At 51.8% G+C, this 22,613-nt stretch overlaps 1 protein-coding gene across 2 annotated transcripts in view; it reads right to left on the reverse strand.

The window, feature by feature from the left end:
- Nucleotides 1–22,613, reverse strand: part of LOC138980485 (NXPE family member 4-like) — a 46,141-nt gene that overhangs the window by 17,810 nt on the left and 5,718 nt on the right. For both annotated transcript variants that reach the window (XM_070353366.1, XM_070353367.1), the window contains exons 4-5: nt 18,255–18,463; nt 11,667–11,719 (exon numbers count right to left, since the gene is read on the reverse strand). In XM_070353366.1, coding sequence (XP_070209467.1) covers nt 11,667–11,719; nt 18,255–18,463 — 262 coding nt within the window. The remainder of the gene's footprint in view (nt 1–11,666; nt 11,720–18,254; nt 18,464–22,613) is intronic.

Genomic DNA, 22,613 nt, shown 5'->3' on the forward strand with positions numbered 1-22,613 from the left:
ACTTGACAGCCTCGGCACCCAATCGTATTGATTGTCTGATTGATTTGAAGATGCAAATGAACTGTGTGTGCATTCAACTGTGTCCCTACCAAATTTCAAACAAATAATCTAAATATTGGATTTTCTGTTAATTTTTTCGAAAAATAAAACAAATTTGGCAAGTAGCAACTATGCGTTTCTTTTTTTGAACAGTATATAAAAAAAAAATCTGTAACTTTTTGCCCCATGGTTCATTCATAATCTGAAATAACTTTTTAGCGAAATCTAACCATAAGATTATTGGAAAAAAGTCAAAATGTAGACGACCACCTTTAAACGGATGAAATTAACCACATGCAGTTTATTCTTCAGAAAAATGCAGCGATACGCACCCTAAAAAATGGGTTGGGTTCGGTGATTTGTACATAAACGTCTTCCTCACGATAGATTCGCTTATTATTTTGTCTTATGAAGCCGTCATCAACACGAACACAATGATTGCAGAAGCAAACTCTGTACCTACACGACCGAGACAAGCTAGGAACAGACGGAAAATTCCGAACAAAAGTAAATGACGTCAAAGTCTCTTTCGCTTTGCGTGTAACTTTGTCATGACGTATTTTTGTGTGACGCGTTCGGCTGTTCTATCAGGTCAATGGCTGCGTGTTGCCCCGCCGGTGTGAACTCCTCCTACGGCCAAGTCGTTTTTGTGGTTTATTTCGCATTTAGGTCCCAGGTAACATTATGAAGTTTTAATACGATCAATCGGACCTATTATCAAGTTAGTATATCAACTTTTGAACGAACTGCGCCCAGTAGTTTCCCAGCAATAAGCTGTTAAGTGGAGAAAGACAGACACACAATTAAAGTCTGCTGAGCCCTAGTACTAGCGTACGCGGGGATAAAAGTATACCTTTGCTCTAAAGGAAATAGCTCAGTCGGTATCGGCGCTGGCTTCAATACCAGTTGTCTCTGTCGGCATGGGTTTGATCCCCTCGTTTGGCGAGAGATTTATTTCCCACAGTCCACTTTGTGCAGACTCTCCTCGGTGTCTGAACACCCCCTGCGTCTGTACACCCCCTGTGTCTGAACACCCCCTGTGTCTGTACACCCCCTGTGTCTGAACACCCCCTGTGTCTGAACACCCCCTGTGTCTGAACACCCCCTGTGTCTGAACACCCCCTGTGTCTGTACACCCCCTGAGTCTGTACACCCCCTGTGTCTGTACACCCCCTGTGTCTGAACACCCCCTGTGTCTGAACACCCCCTGTGTCTGAACACCCCCTGTGTCTGAACACTCCCTGTGTCTCAACACCCCCTGTGTCTCAACACCCCCTGTGTCTGTACACCCCCTGTGTCTGAACACCCCCTGTGTCTGAACACCCCCTGTGTCTGAACACCCCCTGTGTCTGTACACCCCCTGTGTCTGAACACCCCCTGTGTCTGAACACCCCCTGTGTCTGTACACCCCCTGTGTCTGAACACCCCCTGTGTCTGAACACCCCCTGTGTCTGTACACCCCCTGTGTCTGTACACCCCCTGTGTCTGGACACCCCCTGTGTCTGAACACCCCCTGTGTCTGTACACCCCCTGTGTCTGTACACCCCCTGTGTCTGTACACCCCCTGTGTCTGAACACCCCCTGTGTCTGAACACCCCCTGTGTCTGAACACCCCCTGTGTCTGAACACTCCCTGTGTCTCAACACCCCCTGTGTCTCAACACCCCCTGTGTCTGTACACCCCCTGTGTCTGTACACCCCCAGTGTCTGTACACCCCCTGTGTCTGAACACCCCCTGTGTCTGAACACCCCTGTGTCTCAACACCCCCTGTGTCTGAACACCCCCTGTGTCTGAACACCCCCTGTGTCTGTACACACCCTGTGTCTGAACACCCCCTGTGTCTCAACACCCCCTGTGTCTCAACACCCCCTGTGTCTCAACACCCCCTGTGTCTCAACACCCCCTGTGTCTCAACACACCCCTGTGTCTAAACACCCCTGTGTCTCAACACCCCCTGTGTCTCAACACCCCCTGTGTCTCAACACCCCCTGTGTCTGAACACCCCCTGTGTCTCAACACCCCCTGTGTCTCAACACCCCCTGTGTCTCAACACCCCCTGTGTCTGTACACCCCATGTGTCTGAACACCCCCTGTGTCTGAACACCCCCTGTGTCTGAACACCCCCTGTGTCTGTACACCCCCTGTGTCTGAACACCCCCTGTGTCTGTACACCCCCTGTGTCTGAACACCCCCTGTGTCTCAACACCCCCTGTGTCTCAACACCCCCTGTGTCTGTACACCCCCTGTGTCTGTACACCCCCTGTGTCTGAACACCCCCTGTGTCTGTACCCCTGTGTCTGTACACCCCCTGTGTCTGAACACCCCCTGTGTCTGTACACCCCCTGTGTCTGTACACCCCCTGTGTCTGAACACCCCCTGTGTCTGAACACCCCCTGTGTCTGAACACCCCCTGTGTCTGAACACCCCCTGTGTCTGCATGTACACCCCCTGTGTCTGTACACCCCCTGTGTCTGTACACCCCCTGTGTCTATACACCCCTTGTGTCTGAACACCCCCTGTGTCTGTACACCCCCTGTGTCTGAACACCCCCTGTGTCTGTACATCCCCTGTGTCGGTACACCCCATGTATCTGAACACCCCCTGTGTCTGAACACACCCTGTGTCTGAACACACCCTGTGTCTGAACACCCCCTGTGTCTGAACACCCCCTGTGTCTGAACACCCCCTGTGTCTGTACACCCCCTGTGTCTGAACACCACCTGTGTCTGAACATCCCCTGTGTCTGAACATCCCCTGTACACCCCCTGTGTCTGAACACCCCCTGTACACCCCCTGTGTCTGAACACCCCCTGTGTCTGAACACCCCCTGTGTCTGAACACCCCCTGTGTCTGAACACCCCCTGTGTCTGTACACCCCCTGTGTCTGAACACCCCCTGTATCTGAACTCCCCCTGTGTCTGTACACCCCCTGTGTCTGAACACCCCCTGTGTTTGAACACCCCCTGTGTCTGAACACCCCCTGTGTCTGTACACCCCCTGTGTCAGAACACCCCCTGTGTCTGAACACCCCCTGTGTCTGAACACCCCCTGTGTCTGTACACCCCCTGTGTCTGAACACCCCCTGTGTCTGAACACCCCCTGTGTCTGTACACCCCCTGTGTCTGAACACCCCCTGTGTCTGTACACCCCAGGGGCGGACCTAGGGGGGGGGGGGGTTCCTGGGTGCCCGGAACCCCCCCCCCCACCCCCCATCCGTGTTTTTTTTTACCTTGTTATCTTCCACGAGAGGCCTCCGATTGACCTAAAAAAATAAAATTCCTTCAGCATCCCCCTGTGTCTGAACACCCCCTGTGTCTGAACACCCCCTGTGTCTGTACACCCCCTGTATCTGAACACCCCCTGTATCTGTACACCCCCTGTGTTTGAACACCCCCTGTGTTTGAACACCCCCTGTGTCTGAACACCCCCTGTGTCTGAACACCCCCTGTCTCTGTACACCCCCTGTGTCTGTACACCCCCTGTGTCTGTACACCCCATGAGTCTGAACACCCCCTGTGTCTGAACACCCCCTGTGTCTGAACACCCCCTGTGTCTGTACACCCCCTGTGTCTGAACACCCCCTGTGTCTGAACACCCCCTGTGTCTGTACACCCCATGAGTCTGAACACCCCCTGTGTCTGAACACCCCCTGTGTCTGAACACCCCCTGTGTTTGTACACCCCCTGTGTCTGAACACCCCCTGTGTCTGAACACCCCCTGTGTCTGAACACCCCCTGTGTCTGAACACCCCCTGTGTCTGAACACCCCCTGTGACTTTGTACACCCCCTATGTCTGAACACCCCCTGTGTCTGTGCACCCTCTGTGTCTGAACACCCCCTGTGTCTGAATACCCCCTGTGTCTGTACACCCCCTGTGTTTGTACACCCCATGTATCTGAACACCCCCTGTGTCTGAACACCCCCTGTGTCTGAACACCCCCTGTGTCTGTACACCCTCTGTGTCTGAACACTCCCTGTGTCTGAACACTCCCTGTGTCTGTACACACCCTGTGTCTGAACATCCCCTGTGTCTGAACACCCCCTGTGTCTGAACACCCCCTGTGTCTGTACACCCCCTGTGTCTGAACACCCCCTGTGTCTGAACACCCCCTGTGTCTCAACACCCCCTGTGTCTCAACACCCCCTGTGTCTGTACACCCCCTGTGTCTGAACACCCCCTGTGTCTCAACACCCCCTGTGTCTCAACACCCCCTATGTCTGTACACCCCCTGTGTCTGTACACCCCCTGTGTCTGAACACCCCCTGTGTCTGTACGCCCTGTGTCTGTACACCCCCTGTGTCTGAACACCCCCTGTGTCTGTACACCCCCTGTGTCTGAACACCCTCTGTGTCTGAACACCCCCTGTGTCTGAACACCCCCTGTGTTTGAACACCCCCTGTGTCTGAACACCCCCTGTGTCTGTACACCCCCTGTGTCTGTACACCCCCTGTGTCTGAACACTCCCTGTGTCTGTACACCCTCTGTGTCTGAACACTCCCTGTGTCTGTACACCCCCTGTGTCTGTACACCCCCTGTGTCTGAACACCCCCTGTGTCTGTACATCCCCTGTGTCGGTACACCCCATGTATCTGAACACCCCCTGAGTCTGAACACCCCCTGTGTCTGAACACCCCCTGTGTCTGTACACCCCCTGTGTCTGAGCACCACCTGTGTCTGAACACCCCCTGTGTCTGAACATCCCCTGTACACCCCCTGTGTCTGAACACCCCCTGTGTCTGAACACCCCCTGTGTCTGAACACCCCCTGTGTCTGAACACCCCCTGTGTCTGAACATCCCCTGTACACCCCCTGTGTCTGAACACCCCCTGTGTCTGAACATCCCCTGTGTCTGTACACCCCCTGTGTCTGAACACCCCCTGTGTCTGAACACCCCCTGTGTCTGTACACCCCCTGTGTCAGAACACCCCCTGTGTCTGAACACCCCCTGTGTCTGAACACCCCCTGTGTCTGTACAACCCCTGTGTCTGAACACCCCCTGTGTCTGAACACCCCCTGTGTCTGTACACCCCCTGTGTCTGAACACCCCCTGTGTCTGTACACCCCAGGGGCGGACCTAGGGGGGGGGGGGTTCCTGGGTGCCCGGAACCCCCCCACCCACCCCCCATCCGTGTTTTTTTTACCTTGTTATCTTCCACGAGAGGCCTCCGATTGACCTAAAAAAATAAAATTCCTTCAGCATCCCCCTGTGTCTGTACACCCCCTGTGTCTGTACACCCCCTGTATCTGAACACCCCCTGTGTCTGTACACCCCCTGTGTCTGAACATCCCCTGTGTTTGAACACCCCCTGTGTCTGAACACCCCCTGTGTCTCAACACCCCCTGTGTCTGTACACCCCCTGTGTCTGAACACCCCCTGTATCTGAACATCCTCTGTGTCTGTACACCCCCTGTGTCTGAACACCCCCTGTGTTTGAACACCGCCTGTGTCTGAACACCCCCTGTGTCTGTACACCCCCTGTGTCTGTACACCCCATGAGTCTGAACACCCCCTGTGTCTGAACACCCCCTGTGTCTGAACACCCCCTGTGTCTGTACACCCCCTGTGTCTGAACACCCCCTGTGTCTGAACACCCCCTGTGTCTGAACACCCCCTGTGTCTGAACACCCCCTGTGACTTTGTACACCCCCTATGTCTGAACACCCCCTGTGTCTGTGCACCCTCTGTGTCTGAACACCCCCTGTGTCTGAATACCCCCTGTGTCTGTACACCCCCTGTGTTTGTACACCCCCTGTGTCTGAACACCCCCTGTGTCTGTACACCCCCTGTGTCTGTACACCCCCTGTGTCTGAACACCCCCTGTGTCTGTACACCCCCTGTGTCTGAACACCCCCTGTGTCTGAACACCCCCTGTGTCTGAACACCCCCTGTGTCTCAACACCCCCTGAGTCTGAACACCCGCAGTGTCTGAACACCCCCTGTGTCTGAACACCCCCTGTGTCTGTACACCCCCTGTGTCAGAACACCTGAACACCCCCTGTGTCTGTACACCCCCTGTGTCTGAACACCCCCTGTGTCTGAACACCCCCTGTGTCTCAACACCCCCTGTGTCTCAACACCCCCTGTGTCTCAACACCCCCTGTGTCTCAACACCCCCTGTGTCTCAACACCCCCTGTGTCTCAACACCCCCTGTGACTGTACACCCCCTGTGTCTGAACACCCCCTGTGTCTGAACACCCCCTGTGTCTGAACACCCCCTGTGTCTCAACACCCCCTGTGTCTCAACACCCCCTGTGTCTCAACACCCCCTGTGTCTGAACACCCCCTGTGTCTGTGCACCCTCTGTGTCAGAACACCCCCTGTGTCTGAACACCCCCTGTGTCTGTACACCCCCTGTGTCTGTACACCCCCTGTGTCTGTACATCCCCTGTGTCTGAACACCCCCTGTGTCTGTACAACCCCTGTGTCTGTACACCCCCTGTGTCTAAACACCCCCTGTGTCTGAACACCCCCTGTGTCTGAACACCCCCTGTGTCTGAACACCCCCTGTGTCTGAACACCCCCTGTGTCTGAACATCTCATGTACATCCCCTGTGTCTGAACACCCCCTGTGTCTGAACACCCCCTGTGTCTGAACACCCCCTGTGTCTGAACACCCCCTGTGTCTGTACACCCCCTGTGTCTGAACACCCCCTGTATCTGAACACCCCCTGTGTCTGTACACCCCCTGTGTCTGAACACCCCCTGTGTTTGAACACCCCCTGTGTCTGAACACCCCCTGTGTCTGTACACCCCCTGTGTCTGAACACCCCCTGTGTCTGAACACCCCCTGTGTCTGTACACCCCCTGTGTCTGAACACCCCCTGTGTCTGAACATCCCCTGTGTCTGAACACCCCCTGTGTCGGAACACCTCCTGTGTCTGAACACCCCCTGTGTCTGTACACCCCCTGTGTCTGAACACCCCCTGTGTCTGAACACCCCCTGTGTCTGAACACCCCCTGTGTCTGAACACCCCCTGTGTCTGTACACCCCCTGTGTCTGAACACCCCCTGTGTCTGAACACCCCCTGTGTCTGAACACCCGCTGTGTCTGTACACCCCCTGTGTCTGTACATCCCCCTGTGTCTGAACACCCCCTGTGTCTGTACACCCCCTGTGTCTGAACACCCCCTGTGTCTGAACACCCCCTGTGTCTGAACACACTCTGTGTCTGAACACCCCCTGTGTCTGAACACCCCCTGTGTCTGAACACCCCCTGTGTCTGAACACCCCCTGTGTCTGAACACCCCCTGTGTCGGAACACCTCCTGTGTCTGAACACCCCCTGTGTCTGTACACCCCCTGTGTCTGAACACCCCCTGTGTCTGAACACCCCCTGTGTCTGAACACCCCCTGTGTCTGTACACCCCCTGTGTCTGAACACCCCCTGTGTCTGAACACCCCCTGTGTCTGAACACCCCCTGTGTCTGAACACCCCCTGTGTCTGAACACCCCCTGTGTCTGAACACTCCCTGTGTCTGAACACCCCCTGTGTCTGAACACCCTCTGTGTCTGTACACCCCCTGTGTCTGTACACCCCCTGTGTCTGAACACCCCCTGTGTCTGAACACCCTCTGTGTCTGAACATCCCCTGTGTCTGTACACCCTCTGTGTCTGAACACCCCCTGTGTCTGAACACCCCCTGTGTCTTAACACTCCCTGTGTCTGAACACCCCCTGTGTCTGAACACCCCCTGTGTCTGAACACCCGCTGTGTCTGTGCACCCCCTGTGTCTGAACACCCCCTGTGTCTGAACACCCCCTGTGTTTGAACACCCCCTGTGTCTGAACACCCCCTGTGTCTGTACACCCCCTGTGTCTGAACACCCCCTGTTTCTGAACACCCTCTGTGTCTGAACACCCCCTGTGTCTGTACACCCCCTGTGTCTGAACACCCCCTGTGTCTGAACACCCCCTGTGTCTGAACACCCTCTATGTCTGAACACCCCCTGTGTCTGAACACCCCCTGTGTCTGTACACCCCCTGTGTCTGAACACCCCCTGTGTCTGTACACCCCAGGGGCGGACCTAGGGGGGGGGGTTCCTGGGTGCCCGGAACCCCCCCCCCCCCACCCCCCATCCGTGTTTTTTTTTACCTTGTTATCTTCCACGAGAGGCCTCCGATTGACCTAAAAAAATAAAATTCATTCAGCATCCCCCTGTGTCTGAACACCCCCTGTGTCTGAACACCCCCTGTGTCTGAACACCCCCTGTATCTGAACACCCCCTGTGTCTGTACACCCCCTGTGTCTGAACACCCCCTGTGTTTGAACACCCCCTGTGTCTGAACACCCCCTGTGTCTGAACAACCCCTGTGTCTGTACACCCCCTGTGTCTGAACACCCCCTGTATCTGAACACCCCCTGTGTCTGTACACCCCCTGTGTCTGAACACCCCCTGTGTTTGAACACCGCCTGTGTCTGAACACCCCCTGTGTCTGTACACCCCCTGTGTCTGTACACCCCCTGTGTCTGTACACCCCATGAGTCTGAACACCCCCTGTGTCTGAACACCCCCTGTGTCTGAACACCCCCTGTGTCTGTACACCCCCTGTGTCTGAACACCCCCTGTGTCTGAACACCCCCTGTGTCTGAACACCCCCTGTGACTTTGTACACCCCCTATGTCTGAACACCCCCTGTGTCTGTGCACCCTCTGTGTCTGAACACCCCCTGTGTCTGAATACCCCCTGTGTCTGTACACCCCCTGTGTTTGTACACCCCATGTATCTGAACACCCCCTGTGTCTGAACACCCCCTGTGTCTGAACACCCCCTGTGTCTGAACACCCCCTGTGTCTCAACACCCCCTGTGTCTCAACACCCCCTGTGTCTGTACACCCCCTGTGTCTGAACACCCCCTGTGTCTGTACACCCCCTGTGTCTGAACACCCCCTGTGTCTCAACACCCCCTGTGTCTCAACACCCCCTGTGTCTGTACACCCCCTGTGTCTGTACACCCCCTGTGTCTGAACACCCCCTGTGTCTGTACCCCCTGTGTCTGTACACCCCCTGTGTCTGAACACCCCCTGTGTCTGTACACCCCCTGTGTCTGAACACCCTCTGTGTCTGATCACCCCCTGTGTCTGAACACCCCCTGTGTTTGAACACCCCCTGTGTCTGAACACCCCCTGTGTCTGTACACCCCCTGTGTCTGTACACCCCCTGTGTCTGTACACCCCCTGTGTCTGAACACCCCCTGTGTCTGTACACCCCCTGTGTCTGTACACCCCCTGTGTCTGAACACCCCCTGTGTCTGTACATCCCCTGTGTCTGTACACCCCCTGTGTCTGAGCACCACCTGTGTCTGAACACCCCCTGTGTCTGAACACCCCCTGTGTCTGAACACCCCCTGTGTCTGAACACCCCCTGTGTCTGAACACCCCCTGTGTCTGAACACCCCCTGTGTCTGTACACCCCCTGTGTCTGAACACCCCCTGTGTCTGAACACCCCCTGTGTCTGTACACCCCCTGTGTCAGAACACCCCCTGTGTCTGAACAACCCCTGTGTCTGAACACCCCCTGTGTCTGTACACCCCCTGTGTCTGAACACCCCCTGTGTCTGAACACCCCCTGTGTCTGTACACCCCCTGTGTCTGAACACCCCCTGTGTCTGTACACCCCAGGGGCGGACCTAGGGGGGGGGGGTTCCTGGGTGCCCGGAACCCCCCCACCCACCCCCCATCCGTGTTTTTTTTACCTTGTTATCTTCCACAAGAGGCCTCCGATTGACCTAAAAAAATAAAATTCCTTCAGCATCCCCCTGTGTCTGAACACCCCCTGTGTCTGAACACCCCCTGTGTCTGTACACCCCCTGTATCTGAACACCCCCTGTGTCTGTACACCCCCTGTGTCTGAACACCCCCTGTGTTTGAACACCCCCTGTGTCTGAACACCCCCTGTGTCTGAACACCCCCTGTGTCTGTACACCCCCTGTGTCTGAACACCCCCTGTATCTGAACACCCTCTGTGTCTGTACACCCCCTGTGTCTGAACACCGCCTGTGTCTGAACACCCCCTGTGTCTGTACACCCCCTGTGTCTGTACACCCCATGAGTCTGAACACCCCCTGTGTCTGAACACCCCCTGTGTCTGTACACCCCCTGTGTCTGAACACCCCCTGTGTCTGTACACCCCCTGTGTCTGAACACCCCCTGTGTCTGAACACCCCCTGTGTCTGTACACCCCCTGTGTCTGAACACCCCCTGTGTCTGAACACCCCCTGTGTCTGAACACCCCCTGTGTCTGAACACCCCCTGTGACTTTGTACACCCCCTATGTCTGAACACCCCCTGTGTCTGTGCACCCTCTGTGTCTGAACACCCCCTGTGTCTGAATACCCCCTGTGTCTGTACACCCCCTGTGTTTGTACACCCCCTGTGTCTGAACACCCCCTGTGTCTGTACACCCCCTGTGTCTGTACACCCCCTGTATCTGAACACCCCCTGTGTCTGTACACCCCCTGTGTCTGAACACCCCCTGTGTCTGAACACCCCCTGTGTCTGAACACCCCCTGTGTCTGAACACCCCCTGTGTCTCAACACCCCCTGAGTCTGAACACCCGCAGTGTCTGAACACCCCCTGTGTCTGAACACCCCCTGTGTCTGTACACCCCCTGTGTCAGAACACCTGAACACCCCCTGTGTCTGTACACCCCCTGTGTCTGAACACCCCCTGTGTCTCAACACCCCCTTTGTCTCAACACCCCCTGTGTCTCAAAACCCCCTGTGTCTCAACACCCCCTGTGTCTGAACACCCCCTGTGTCTGAACACTCCCTGTGTCTGAACACACCCTGTGTCTGAACACCCCCTGTGTCTGAACACCCCCTGTGTCTGAACACCCCCTGTGTCTGAACACCCCCTGTGTCTGAACATCTCATGTACATCCCCTGTGTCTGAACACCCCCTGTGTCTGAACACCCCCTGTGTCTGAACACCCCCTGTGTCTGAACACCCCCTGTGTCTGAACACCCCCTGTGTCTGAACACCCCCTGTGTCTGAACACCCCCTGTGTCTGTACACCCCCTGTGTCTGAACACCCCCTGTATCTGTACACACCCTGTGTCTGAACACCCCCTGTGTCTGTACACCCCCTGTGTCTGAACACCCCCTGTGTCTGTACACCCCCTGTGTCTGTACACCCCCTGTGTCTGTACACCCCCTTTGTCTGAACACCCCCTGTGTCTGTTCACCCCCTGTGTCTGTACACCCCCTGTGTCTGTACACCCCCTGTGTCTGAACACCCCCTGTGTCTGAACACCCCCTGTGTCTGAACACCCCCTGTGTCTGTACACCCCCAGTGTCTGAACACCCCCTGTGCACGCATGCTCAAAATAACTGAGAACCCAAGTTCACATCGAGAGTCTCAGGACTTGGAAACATGAGTACACGCATGCTTAAAAAAAAGAAGGAAAAAAAAGGGTAGCCCCGTACTGTACGGCAGCTTGCTTTCCCCAGGTAGAAAGCAGTCCCAATTTCCATGAGGGTAACCTCACAGAACAAAATGAAATCTTATCTTATCTTATCTTATTCTATCTTAGTATGAATGACAAGCCGTCTGCTGTATTTCTGTGACATCTACAGAAAATGGTACACAGCAAGAGACTGATGGAGAAAACACGTGCAGTACTCACTCGCTCTGGTCGGGATGGAGATTTGGTTTGGGATGAGCCTACGGTAGGGTTTTCTGAAGAAAAATAATAATAAATAGATGAAGAAATAAATATATAAAAAATACATTAGTAAATCAATCAATCAATCAATCAATCAATATCCAAACAAAAGTATGAGATGAAGCACATAAATAAGTTAATAAAACCAAGATGGCGGATGAGTAGGGACGTCTGTTGTTTGCTCTCGCAAAAAAATGTGAATTGTGTTGAGTTGCAGTGCAATGTGGTGTTGTGTAGGCGTGTGGTAGGCATGTGAAGGTGTCTGGACTATGCTTTTTCATATGTGTGCTGTCTGCGTTGCCAGGTTGCTGTGAAAATGGCCATTCTTTGGTACTAACGGTGTGTTTTACGTTCATATCGGACTGTGTTATCGGCATCGCATTGTATTCGTGTTGAACATGCATTGCACGTGCTAGTGTTTATGACGCTTGAGACACACCCTTGCTTGCGCTGTTATTGTGGCACAGGCGCAGGGAAAAAGTATTTTGAAGTTGTAGGTCTACATTGAGTGATACTTGTTGAACCGGACTTTACCAAGCTGTCGATGTCGAAGCGGCTTGCTTCGCCCCTTCAAGACCCCGAGAAGCGAGTCTGTCCCAGTGATAGCTTCAGTGATCCGGACCCTGACGAGACGATCATCACCGGCACCCCCGACATGGCGTCCAGCACACCCAATCCCAAGGGCAAGGCCAATCAGGAGGAGCAGCGGCTGAAGGAGAAGCTCCAGACCTTCCTGAGCGACCCAGACCTCGTGAAGGCCCTCTCGACAGCAGTTGCAGCACAGGTGATCAGCGAGTTCCGCAAGGAGTTAGGCGAGCTGAAGGCGGAGGTGGCGCACTACAGGGGCGAGCTGGAGAAGCGGGGCGACGAGATCGACCAGCTTCGGGACAAGGTTGACGACCTCGAGCAATACAGCAGGAGGAACTGTATCCGCATCAACAATGTCCCGGAGCTGGACGGCGAGGATACTGATAGCGTCATCAAGGCTGTCGGCAAGGCGGTAGGCGTCGAGCTCACCGACGCCATGCTCGACAGGAGTCACCGAGTTGGGAGGAGACCGGGACCAGGTGACACTTACAGCAGAGCCATTATTTGTAAGTTCGCCTCCCACAGGTTCAAGTCAGCTCTGATGAGGAGCAAGAAAACCTTAGCCAAGACCGATGCTAAGAAGATCCTCCCCGACCGCGCATGGGCTGCAGCTAGGACGCCGACCCAAGTCTTCATCAACGACGATCTAACTCAGGTGCGTTCTGAGCTGGCTGCCAAGGCAAGAAAGTTGAAGAAAGACAAGAAATTCGATGAGACGTGGGTACGGGATGGGACAATTTTTGTGAAGCGCGGTAGTGCGGTCACCAGAGTGACCACCATGCGCAACCTGCTCGCTTTGATATAGGCAACCTAGATGCATTGTCTCAAGTTTCCTCACATAGTGCGATGCATTGTTTAGAATATATTATATGTATAGTGACTAAACGAGTATCCACAATATAGCCTATATACAATATATATAATATACAACATGCAGTAATGCATATTAAATATTCTGCGCTTCTATGTACTATGTACTACACACTATGTTGATGATGGTTTCATGAGTATAGTTAAGCCATGGTATGCATATCTTATGATAAGTTTAAACATTTATAAAACATGCAGTGAAAAACAAACAAACAAACTGCGCCACTTTGTACTCTTTTGATAATGGCTCAATGTGTGCAATTGAGTTGTGGTATGCACACAATAGCGTAACATAAAAAATACTATGTCATATATCTCAAGTACACTGTACCTGATTCGATGACAATAAAAAAAAAAAAAAAAATTGATGATAAAATCATGTACCTATGAACCATGTACCCGTTGCACCCGTTGTGTCAAACAACTTTGCCTTTGCCTTTGCTCACTCGGCGCCTCGTTTCCTTTTGCCACCAGCTATTTGTGCACGTTTTCGCACGAGGACTGTTCACGTATTTTCACGTGTCTTTTAAGCTGGTCTGCGTGTCTCATCAGGTGTGCCACGCCTGCCCTAGTTTGTGCACGTTTTTAAGACCACAGGCCAAACGACAAAATTTAATGCGGTCAGCATTTTACCCTTTGTCTTGCATGTGAACATTAAATGTTGTCCAAGAGAGCAAGTGGCAGTACTTTCTCTTCTATTATCTCTGGTTGTTTTAGTTATTTTTTTAGTTATTTTCGAAATAGTTACCTTTGTTTGATACCTTAGTCTACCCTATATTTTACATTAACACGCGAGACTGCGTGTCTAAATATTTTGTTTTCGATTGTTTTTGATTGTTGACTTTAACTGTCGACGTTGTTGATTGTGTGTCTGTTTGCTTGTTGGTTTGTTTGCTTGTTGTTGTTTGTTGTTGTCCACAATGACTTCATGCCTGATGCAAAAGGATGGGGCGCACGTGTCGAGGAGATTGTCTCACACCCTTGGCTCTGCCTTGTTTGATTTTTTGCAACGAGCTGTGACCTAGATGGGTGGGTGTAGTCTGTCTCAATACAGGGCAAGTGTGGGAAGTTATCTCCCCGTTGCGTCAGCGCTATCTGTGTATAAACTATCTTTTCTTAACAAGGGAAATATCCAGTCGCTTATGATTATTCTCATTCGTGGTAGTGCTGGCTTGTCTCTTGCGTTGTTTTTGTTTTTATTTCCTGCCCGGAAGCTTACTCGTAACGACCCAATATGTTGTTACGACATTGCTGTGAACTTTGCTGGTTCGATGTGGAAATATGCCACCTCACTCATTTTTTTTGCTGATTCTGTGAATTTTACACCTCAAACCATATCTATTGCAATTTGCTTATTGTTGTTTATGTGTGGTGATATCCATCCTAATCCTGGACCAAGCACAACCCGAGCGGATGGGATCTCTATTGTTCATGTAAACACTCGCAGTCTTCAATATAAGACACCGTTCCTTGAGGCCGAATTGGGGAAGTTTGATATAATAACTGTATCTGAGACCTGGCTGTCGGACAAAGTTGACCAAGACTGCATCTGCTTAAAAGGTTACCACCCTCCAGTTAGACGTGATAGGCCCGGGGATTCCCACGACGGCGTAGCCGTTTATGTAAATAGTAATCTGATTTGCAAACCGAGGATCGACTTGTGTATACCTGATTTGGAAGCGATCTGGATTGAGACTAAGTTGGGTCAAGATACTCTTCTCGTTGGTGTGTTTTATAGACCACCGAGTGCAACCGTCGACCATTGGCTTCTTATCAACGATTCCGTTCTACTTGCCATGAATACCCCACATAAGTTTATTATCTTTGGTGATCTCAACGCTGATTGTACTGTTAACCCCCCGTTTCATCTGCGGGAATTAATGAACACAAACAGTTTATCTCAGTTGATATCAGAACCCACTCGAATAACCGATACCTCGTCAACTATAATTGATCTGGTATTAACTCCGTGTCCTAACTTGGTAAAAAGAGTTGGTGTTATACCACCTGTATGCAGTGACCACTCGTGTCCTTTTGTATATTTGAATTATGACTTACCGTCGGGTGGTTCATTCAAACGAACACTATATAATTATTCCAAAATCGATGTTGACAAGTTGTTGCAAGATATGGAAAGTGTAGATTGGAATAATATAGTCGATTTAGAATCCATTGATGACGCCGCTGAAATGTTTTCCGATAAGTTAATGATGATAGCTAAAGAGTGTATGCCTGTAAAGGTAGTGACAATGAACGGACACGATGCTGTATGGATCACCGAGGAAATCAAAAAGTTGATTAGAAAAAAGCAATATATTCACGCATTAGCCAAACGTCTGGATACTGTATGGTGCTGGTCTCTTTTCCGACGGTTGAGAAATAATTTGACTGATGTTATAAGAAAAAGGAAAGAAGAGCACATTAGGGAACTAGAAAATAGAATATTGTCACCTCATAATGTTGGCAATAAAGACTGGTGGAAGGTAGTCAACTCTTTTTTGAAAAAGAAAGGAATGAGTACAAAATAATGAGATTCCGCCGATTGAAAGCAATGGAATTGTTTATTACTCTGCAGAGGACAAAGCCGAGGTTTTTAATGAAGCATTTTTACGACAGTCGCATATACAAGGTCATGATGATGACGTTCCACCAGTTGAAGAAGAGCCTATTTCCATTAGTCCTCTCGTGATAACTACCGAAATGGTGTACGCTGTTCTAAACAACCTCGATGTTAGGAAAGCAGTAGGTCCTGATTTGGTTCACAATAAACTTCTTAAACTTGCTGCTTGTATTATTTCAAATCCGCTTGCAACCCTTTTCCAGAGATCGTTGGCTGAGGGAAAGTTTCCGAAAATTTGGAAAGTAGCTCATGTGAATCCCATTTATAAGAAAGGTGAAAAAGAACACTGCAGTAACTATCGTCCGATTTCATTACTCAGTTGCATTGGAAAAGTATTGGAAAAATGTGTTCAAGCCCATGTTTTTCGATATCTCACAGAGAATGATTTATTAACGGTTTCTCAGTCAGGGTTTATTCCTGGTGATTCAAGTAGTTTTTAGTTGTTGAGTATGTATGACGATTTTTGTCAATCCTTAGATAAGCAGTTGACGACTCAGGCTGTTTTCTGTGATATATCAAAAGCCTTCGACAGAGTGTGGCACAAGGGTTTGTTGCATAAATTATATGCTATAGGCATAAGAGGTGTTTTATTAAAATGGTTTGAAGATTATTTGACAGGCAGGTTACAAGCCGTTGTTATCCAAGGCAGGAAATCGACATACGGACGTGTTTGTTCAGGTGTTCCCCAAGGTTCTGTTCTGGGGCCCTTGTTGTTCCTTGTGTACATTAACGATATTGTCATTAATATCGAATCTGTCATTAAACTTTTTGCTGATGATACCAGTTTGTATTTATCTCTAAAGGATGCAAACACGCGGACACAGATCTTAAATGCAGACTTAGCCAAAATTGCACACTGGGCGGAAAAATGGAAAGTTAATTTCAATAATTTAAAAACAGATTTGATGACCTTTTCTGGAAATAGAATGCCTGAAACCCTTCCTCTTGTATTTGATGGAACAATTCTGAGAGAAAACCACGTTCACAAACATCTTGGTGTACTGATTCAGAGCGACTGCAAATGGGAATCACATGTTCAGTCAATTATATCTAAAGTACGTGTTCTTCTCTCATGTTTTCGGTCCTATAAGTATCGCCTTAGCCGAAAGGCACTTGAACTTATGTATAAATCTTTTATTATTCCCCATTTTGATTTTTCTGACGTCATTTGGGATAACTGTTCTGACAGATTAGCTACTTTATTAGAAAACTTGCATCTTGATGCCATAAGAACCATTATAGGTGCAGTTCGTGGCACGAGTCACCAAAAATTGTACGATGAATCAGGATTTACAACACTGAAGGAGAGGCGAAAAAGACACAAATTGATTTTGTATTTCAAATTAGTTAATGCACGCGTGCCACCATACTTACTAGAACGTCTGCCTCCTCTCGTTGCTTCTGTGAACCCTTACCATAGACGAAGACCACTTGACAGACAGACTCCCCACTCTCGAACTGAATTGTATAAAAATTCATTTTTTCTGTCTTCGACTTCCCTGTGGAATGAGCTTCCAGATACTGTAAAACAACTTGATTCTATTGGGTTATTTAAAAAACGTATTAGTTCTGATGATTCTGTTGTTCCCTCGTATAGATACACATCTGATCGAAAATCAGAAATTATCCATTGCAGACTGAGATTGAGGATCAGCAATCTAAATAGTGATCTATTTGACAGACATTTAATTCCCGACCCGTCATGCACTTGTGGTTATCCTGTTGAAAATGCGGAGCACTATATTTTTCATTGCCCCTTATCTCTTCAAATACGTGAAGTCACCTTGTCAACACTGCCCAACTATGATTTGCTAACCGCTGATGATTTTCTGTATGGCAATAGAGACAAATCAGACAGCGAAAATGCATTGATATTTGACCAGTTATTCAGGTTTATCTTATTAAGCAAACGTTTTGAATAATGAATGCATTTATCTCATCCATGTTCGAAACGACCATGTGCAGTACTGTTTACATTTCCTTGTTCTGGTAGTATTCTATTTTCAACCATGTAGAAGTCATTGTATGCGTGTGTGTGCGAGTGAGTGTGCGAGCGCGTGTGAGTACTGTTGTTAGTTTAGCATTGGGTTTTTTTTTCCTTTGTTTGTTTCCTTTTATTGTTACATGCTTGTCTATCATAATTTACCATTATCATTTTGACATTATTTCAAATTTGTTATATTAAAATCGTCCGCCAAATTTCATTTGCTTTTAAGAGTACGCTCATAAGCCTAGCTTGTTGTGCTCCATGTTCCTTATTTCATGTATGCGGTAATAGTACCAATGGAATTTATTGAATAAACTTGTTTAAACCAATAAAAAATGAAAGAATGAATGAATGAATGAAGGAATGAATGAACGAACCAAAGAACGAACCAACGAACGAACCAACAAACAAGAACGAAACGAACGAAAGAACCAACAAACCAACAAACGAACGAATAAATCCATATAACAGACACAGATCTCACGTGTCAATTTTGTCCAACAGCTGTTTGATGTGGGAATCAGACGCTACCCAAGGCACGTGGTACAAGCCACGAGCGCTTTGTTTGTGACTGCAGGCGAGACGACTGTCCGTGGGGAGACCGCAGTAGTATGGCAGGCCGCCGTTATCAGAAGTCATATTACACACTGACGCGTACCCAGGAACAGGGTGGGAGGGAAAACAAGCAGTTGTCTGCACGAAAACAACAAGATAATAAGAGAGAGCAGGGATGGCCAAATCGCCGCCAATCGCCAGGGGCGAGTCAAAAATCCGCCGGGCTAGTAGAAACCGCCTGGCAACTCGCCCGGCTGGCCAGTGACAATTCTGGTCAAATGCAATACTTCTAGTTGTGCTATCTATACTAGTTTGAAAGCGTTTTAATGACAGCAGATACAGCAATTGTAGTATGTACCGAGCCAGCGAAATTTCTGGCGGGCTAGTGACTTTCTTGAAGGTACTCGCCGGGCTGACGAGTTTAAATTTTGAGATTTGACCATCCCTGGAGAGAGAGAGAGAGAGAGAGAGAGAGAGAGAGAGAGAGAGAGAGAGAGAGAGAGAGAGAGAGAGAGAGAGACAGACAGACAGACAGACAGACAGACAGACAGAAACAGAGACAGAGTACAAAGAAAATAGAAAATATTTAAAGAAATTTCTTTTAAATCTACGAAGTAACGAGAGAGAATAATTTTATGTTCAGACAAAGAAACAGACGGACAGAGAAGGGGAGGGGGGGGGTGTCCGAGATAATTACACACACACACGCGCGCGCACGCACACACACACACACACACACACACACACACACACACACACATACACACACACACTCACACACACACAAACACACACATACATACATACATACATACATACACACACACACACACACACATACACACACACACACACACACACACACACACACATACATACATACACACACACACACATATATACACACACACACACACACAATGGATGGACCTCGTGTGTGTGTGGACGCAAGGGTAGAGGGGCAAGGGTAGAGGGGCAAGGGTAGAGGGGCAAGGGTAGAGGGGCAAGGGTAGAGGGGCAAGGGTAGAGGGGCAAGGGTAGAGGGGCAAGGGTAGAGGGGCAAGGGTAGAGGGGCAAGGGTAGAAGGGCAAGGGTAGAGGGGAAAGGGTAGAGGGGAAAGGGTAGAGGGGCAAGGGTAGAGGGGCAAGGGTAGAGGGGCAAGGGTAGAGGGGCAAGGGTAGAGGGGCAAGGGTAGAGGGGCAAGGGCAGAGGGGAAAGGATAGAGGGGCAAGGGTAGAGGGGCAAGGGTAGAGAGGCAAGGGTAGAGGGGAAAGGGTAGAGGGGCAAGGGTAGAGGGGCAAGGGTAGAGGGGCAAGGGTAGAGGGGCAAGGGTAGAGGGGCAAGGGTAGAGGGGCAAGGGTAGAGGGGCAAGGGTAGAGAGGCAAGGGTAGTGAGGCAAGGGTAGAGGCAAGGGTAGAGGGGCAAGGGTAGAGAGGCAAGGGTAGTGAGGCAAGGGTAGAGGGGAAAGGGTAGAGAGGCAAGGGTAGAGGGGCAAGGGTAGTGAGGCAAGGGTAGAGGGGCAAGGGTAGAGGGGCAAGGGTAGAGGGGCAAGGGTAGAAGGGCAAAGGTAGAGAGGCACGGGTAGAGAGGCAAGGGTAGAGGGGCAAGGGTAGAGGGGCAATGGTAGAGGGGCAAGAGTAGAGAGGCAAGGGTAGAGGGGCAAGGGTAGAGAGGCAAGGGTAGAGGGGCAAGGGTAGAGGGGCAAGGGTAGAGGGGAAAGGATAGAGGGGCAAGGGTAGAGAGGCAAAGGTAGAGGGGCAAGGGTAGAGAGGCAAGGGTAAAGGGGCAAGGGTAGAGGGGCAAGGGTAGAGGGGCAAGGGTAGAGGGGCAAGGGTAGAGAGGCAAGGGTAGAGGGGCAAGGGTAGAGAGGCAAGGGTAGAGGGGCAAGGGTAGAGAGGAAGGGTAGAGGGGCAAGAGTAGAGAGGCAAGGGTAGAGGGGCAAGGGTAGAGGGGAAAGGGTAAAGAGGCAAGGGTAGAGGGGCAAGGGTAGTGAGGCAAGTTTAGAGAGGCAAGGGTAAAGAGGCAAGGGTAGAAGGGCAAGGGTAGAGGGGCAAGGGTAGAGGGGCAAGGGTAGAGGGGCAAGGGTAGAGGGGCAAGGGTAGAGAGGCAAGGGTAGTGGGGCAAGGGTAGAGAGGCAAGGGTAGAGGGGCAAGGGTAGAGGGGCAAGGGTAGAGGGGCAAGGGTAGAGGGGCAAGGGTAGAGAGGCAAGGGTAGAGGGGCAAGGGTAGAGAGGCAAGGGTAGAGGGGCAAGGGTAGAGGGGCAAGGGTAGAGGGGCAAGGGTAGAGGGGCAAGGGTAGAGGGGCAAGGGTAGAGGGGCAAGGGTAGAGGGGCAAGGGTAGAGGGGCAAGGGTAGAGAGGCAAGGGTAGAGGGGCAAGGGTAGAGGGGCAAGGGTAGAGGGGCAAGGGTAGAGGGGCAAGGGTAGAGGGGCAAGGGTAGAGGGGCAAGGGTAGAGGGGCAAGGGTAGAGGCAAGGGTAGAGGGGAAAGGGTAGAGGGGCAAGGGTAGAGGGGCAAGGGTAGAGGGGCAAGGGTAGAGGGGCAAGGGTAGAGGGGCAAGGGTAGAGGGGCAAGGGTAGAGGGGCAAGGGTAGAGGCAAGGGTAGAGGGGCAAGGGTAGAGGGGCAAGGGTAGAGGGGCAAGGGTAGAGGGGCAAGGGTAGAGGGGCAAGGGTAGAGGCAAGGGTAGAGGGGCAAGGGTAGAGGGGCAAGGGTAGAGGGGCAAGGGTAGAGGGGCAAGGGTAGAGGCAAGGGTAGAGGGGCAAGGGTAGAGGGGCAAGGGTAGAGGGGCAAGGGTAGAGGGGCAAGGGTAGAGGGGCAAGGGTAGAGGGGCAAGGGTAGAGGGGCAAGGGTAGAGGGGCAAGGGTAGAGGGGCAAGGGTAGAGGGGCAAGGGTAGAGGGGCAAGGGTAGAGGGGAAAGGGTAGAGGGGCAAGAGTAGAGATGCAAGGGTAGAGGGGCAAGGGTAGAGGCAAGGGTAGAGGGGCAAGGGTAGAGGGGCAAGGGTAGAGGAGAAAGTATAGAGGGGCAAGGGTAGAGGGGAAAGGGTAGAGGGGCAAGAGTAGAGATGCAAGGGTAGAGAGGCAAGGGTAGAGGGGCAAGGGTAGAGTGGAAAGGGTAGAGGGGCAAGGGTAGAGGGGCAAGGGTAGAGAGGCAAGGGGAGAGGGGCAAGGGTAGAGGGGAAAGGGTAGAGGGGCAAGGGTAGAAGGGCAAGGGTAGAGGGGCAAGGGTAGAGAGGCAAGGGTAGAGGGGCAAGGGTAGAGGGGAAAGGGTAGAGGGGCAAGGGTAGAGGGGCAAGGGTAGAGGGGCAAGGGTAGAGGGGCAAGGGTAGAGGGGCAAGGGTAGAGGGGCAAGGGTAGAGGGGCAAGGGTAGAGGAGAAAGTATAGAGGGGCAAGGGTAGAGGGGAAAGGGTAGAGGGGCAAGAGTAGAGATGCAAGGGTAGAGTGGAAAGGAAAGAGGGGCAAGGGTAGAGGGGCAAGGGTAGAGGGGCAAGGGTAGAGGGGCAAGGGTAGAGAGGCAAGGGTAGAGGGGCAAGGGTAGAGGGGCAAGGGTAGAGAGGCAAGGGTAGAGGGGCAAGGGTAGAGGGGCAAGGGTAGAGGGGCAAGGGTAGAGGGGCAAGGGTAGAGGGGCAAGGGTAGAGGGGCAAGGGTAGAGGGGCAAGGGTAGAGGGGCAAGGGTAGAGGGGCAAGGGTAGAGGCAAGGGTAGAGGGGCAAGGGTAGAGGGGCAAGGGTAGAGTGGAAAGGGTAGAGGGGCAAGGGTAGAGAGGCAAGGGTAGAGGGGCAAGGGTAGAGGGGCAAGGGTAGAGGCAAGGGTAGAGGGGCAAGGGTAGAGAGGCAAGGGTAGAGGGGCAAGGGTAGAGGGGCAAGGGTAGAGGGGCAAGGGTAGAGGCAAGGGTAGAGGGGCAAGGGTAGAGAGGCAAGGGTAGAGGGGCAAGGGTAGAGGGGAAAGGGTAGAGGGGCAAGGGTAGAGGCAAGGGTAGAGGGGAAAGGGTAGAGGGGCAAGGGTAGAGGGGCAAGGGTAGAGGGGAAAGGATAGAGGTGCAAGGGTAGAGGGGCAAGGGTAGAGGGGAAAGGATAGAGGGGCAAGGTTAGAGGGGCAAGGGTAGAGGGGCAAGGGTAGAGGGGCAAGGGTAGAGGGGCAAGGGTAGAGGGGCAAGGGTAGAGGGGCAAGGGTAGAGGGGCAAGGGTAGAGGCAAGGGTAGAGGGGCAAGGGTAGAGGGGCAAGGGTAGAGGGGCAAGGGTAGAGGCAAGGGTAGAGGGGCAAGGGTAGAGAGGCAAGGGTAGAGGGGCAAGG

Source organism: Littorina saxatilis, linkage group LG11, assembly GCF_037325665.1.
Source record: "Littorina saxatilis isolate snail1 linkage group LG11, US_GU_Lsax_2.0, whole genome shotgun sequence".
Taxonomy (NCBI): domain Eukaryota; kingdom Metazoa; phylum Mollusca; class Gastropoda; order Littorinimorpha; family Littorinidae; genus Littorina; species Littorina saxatilis.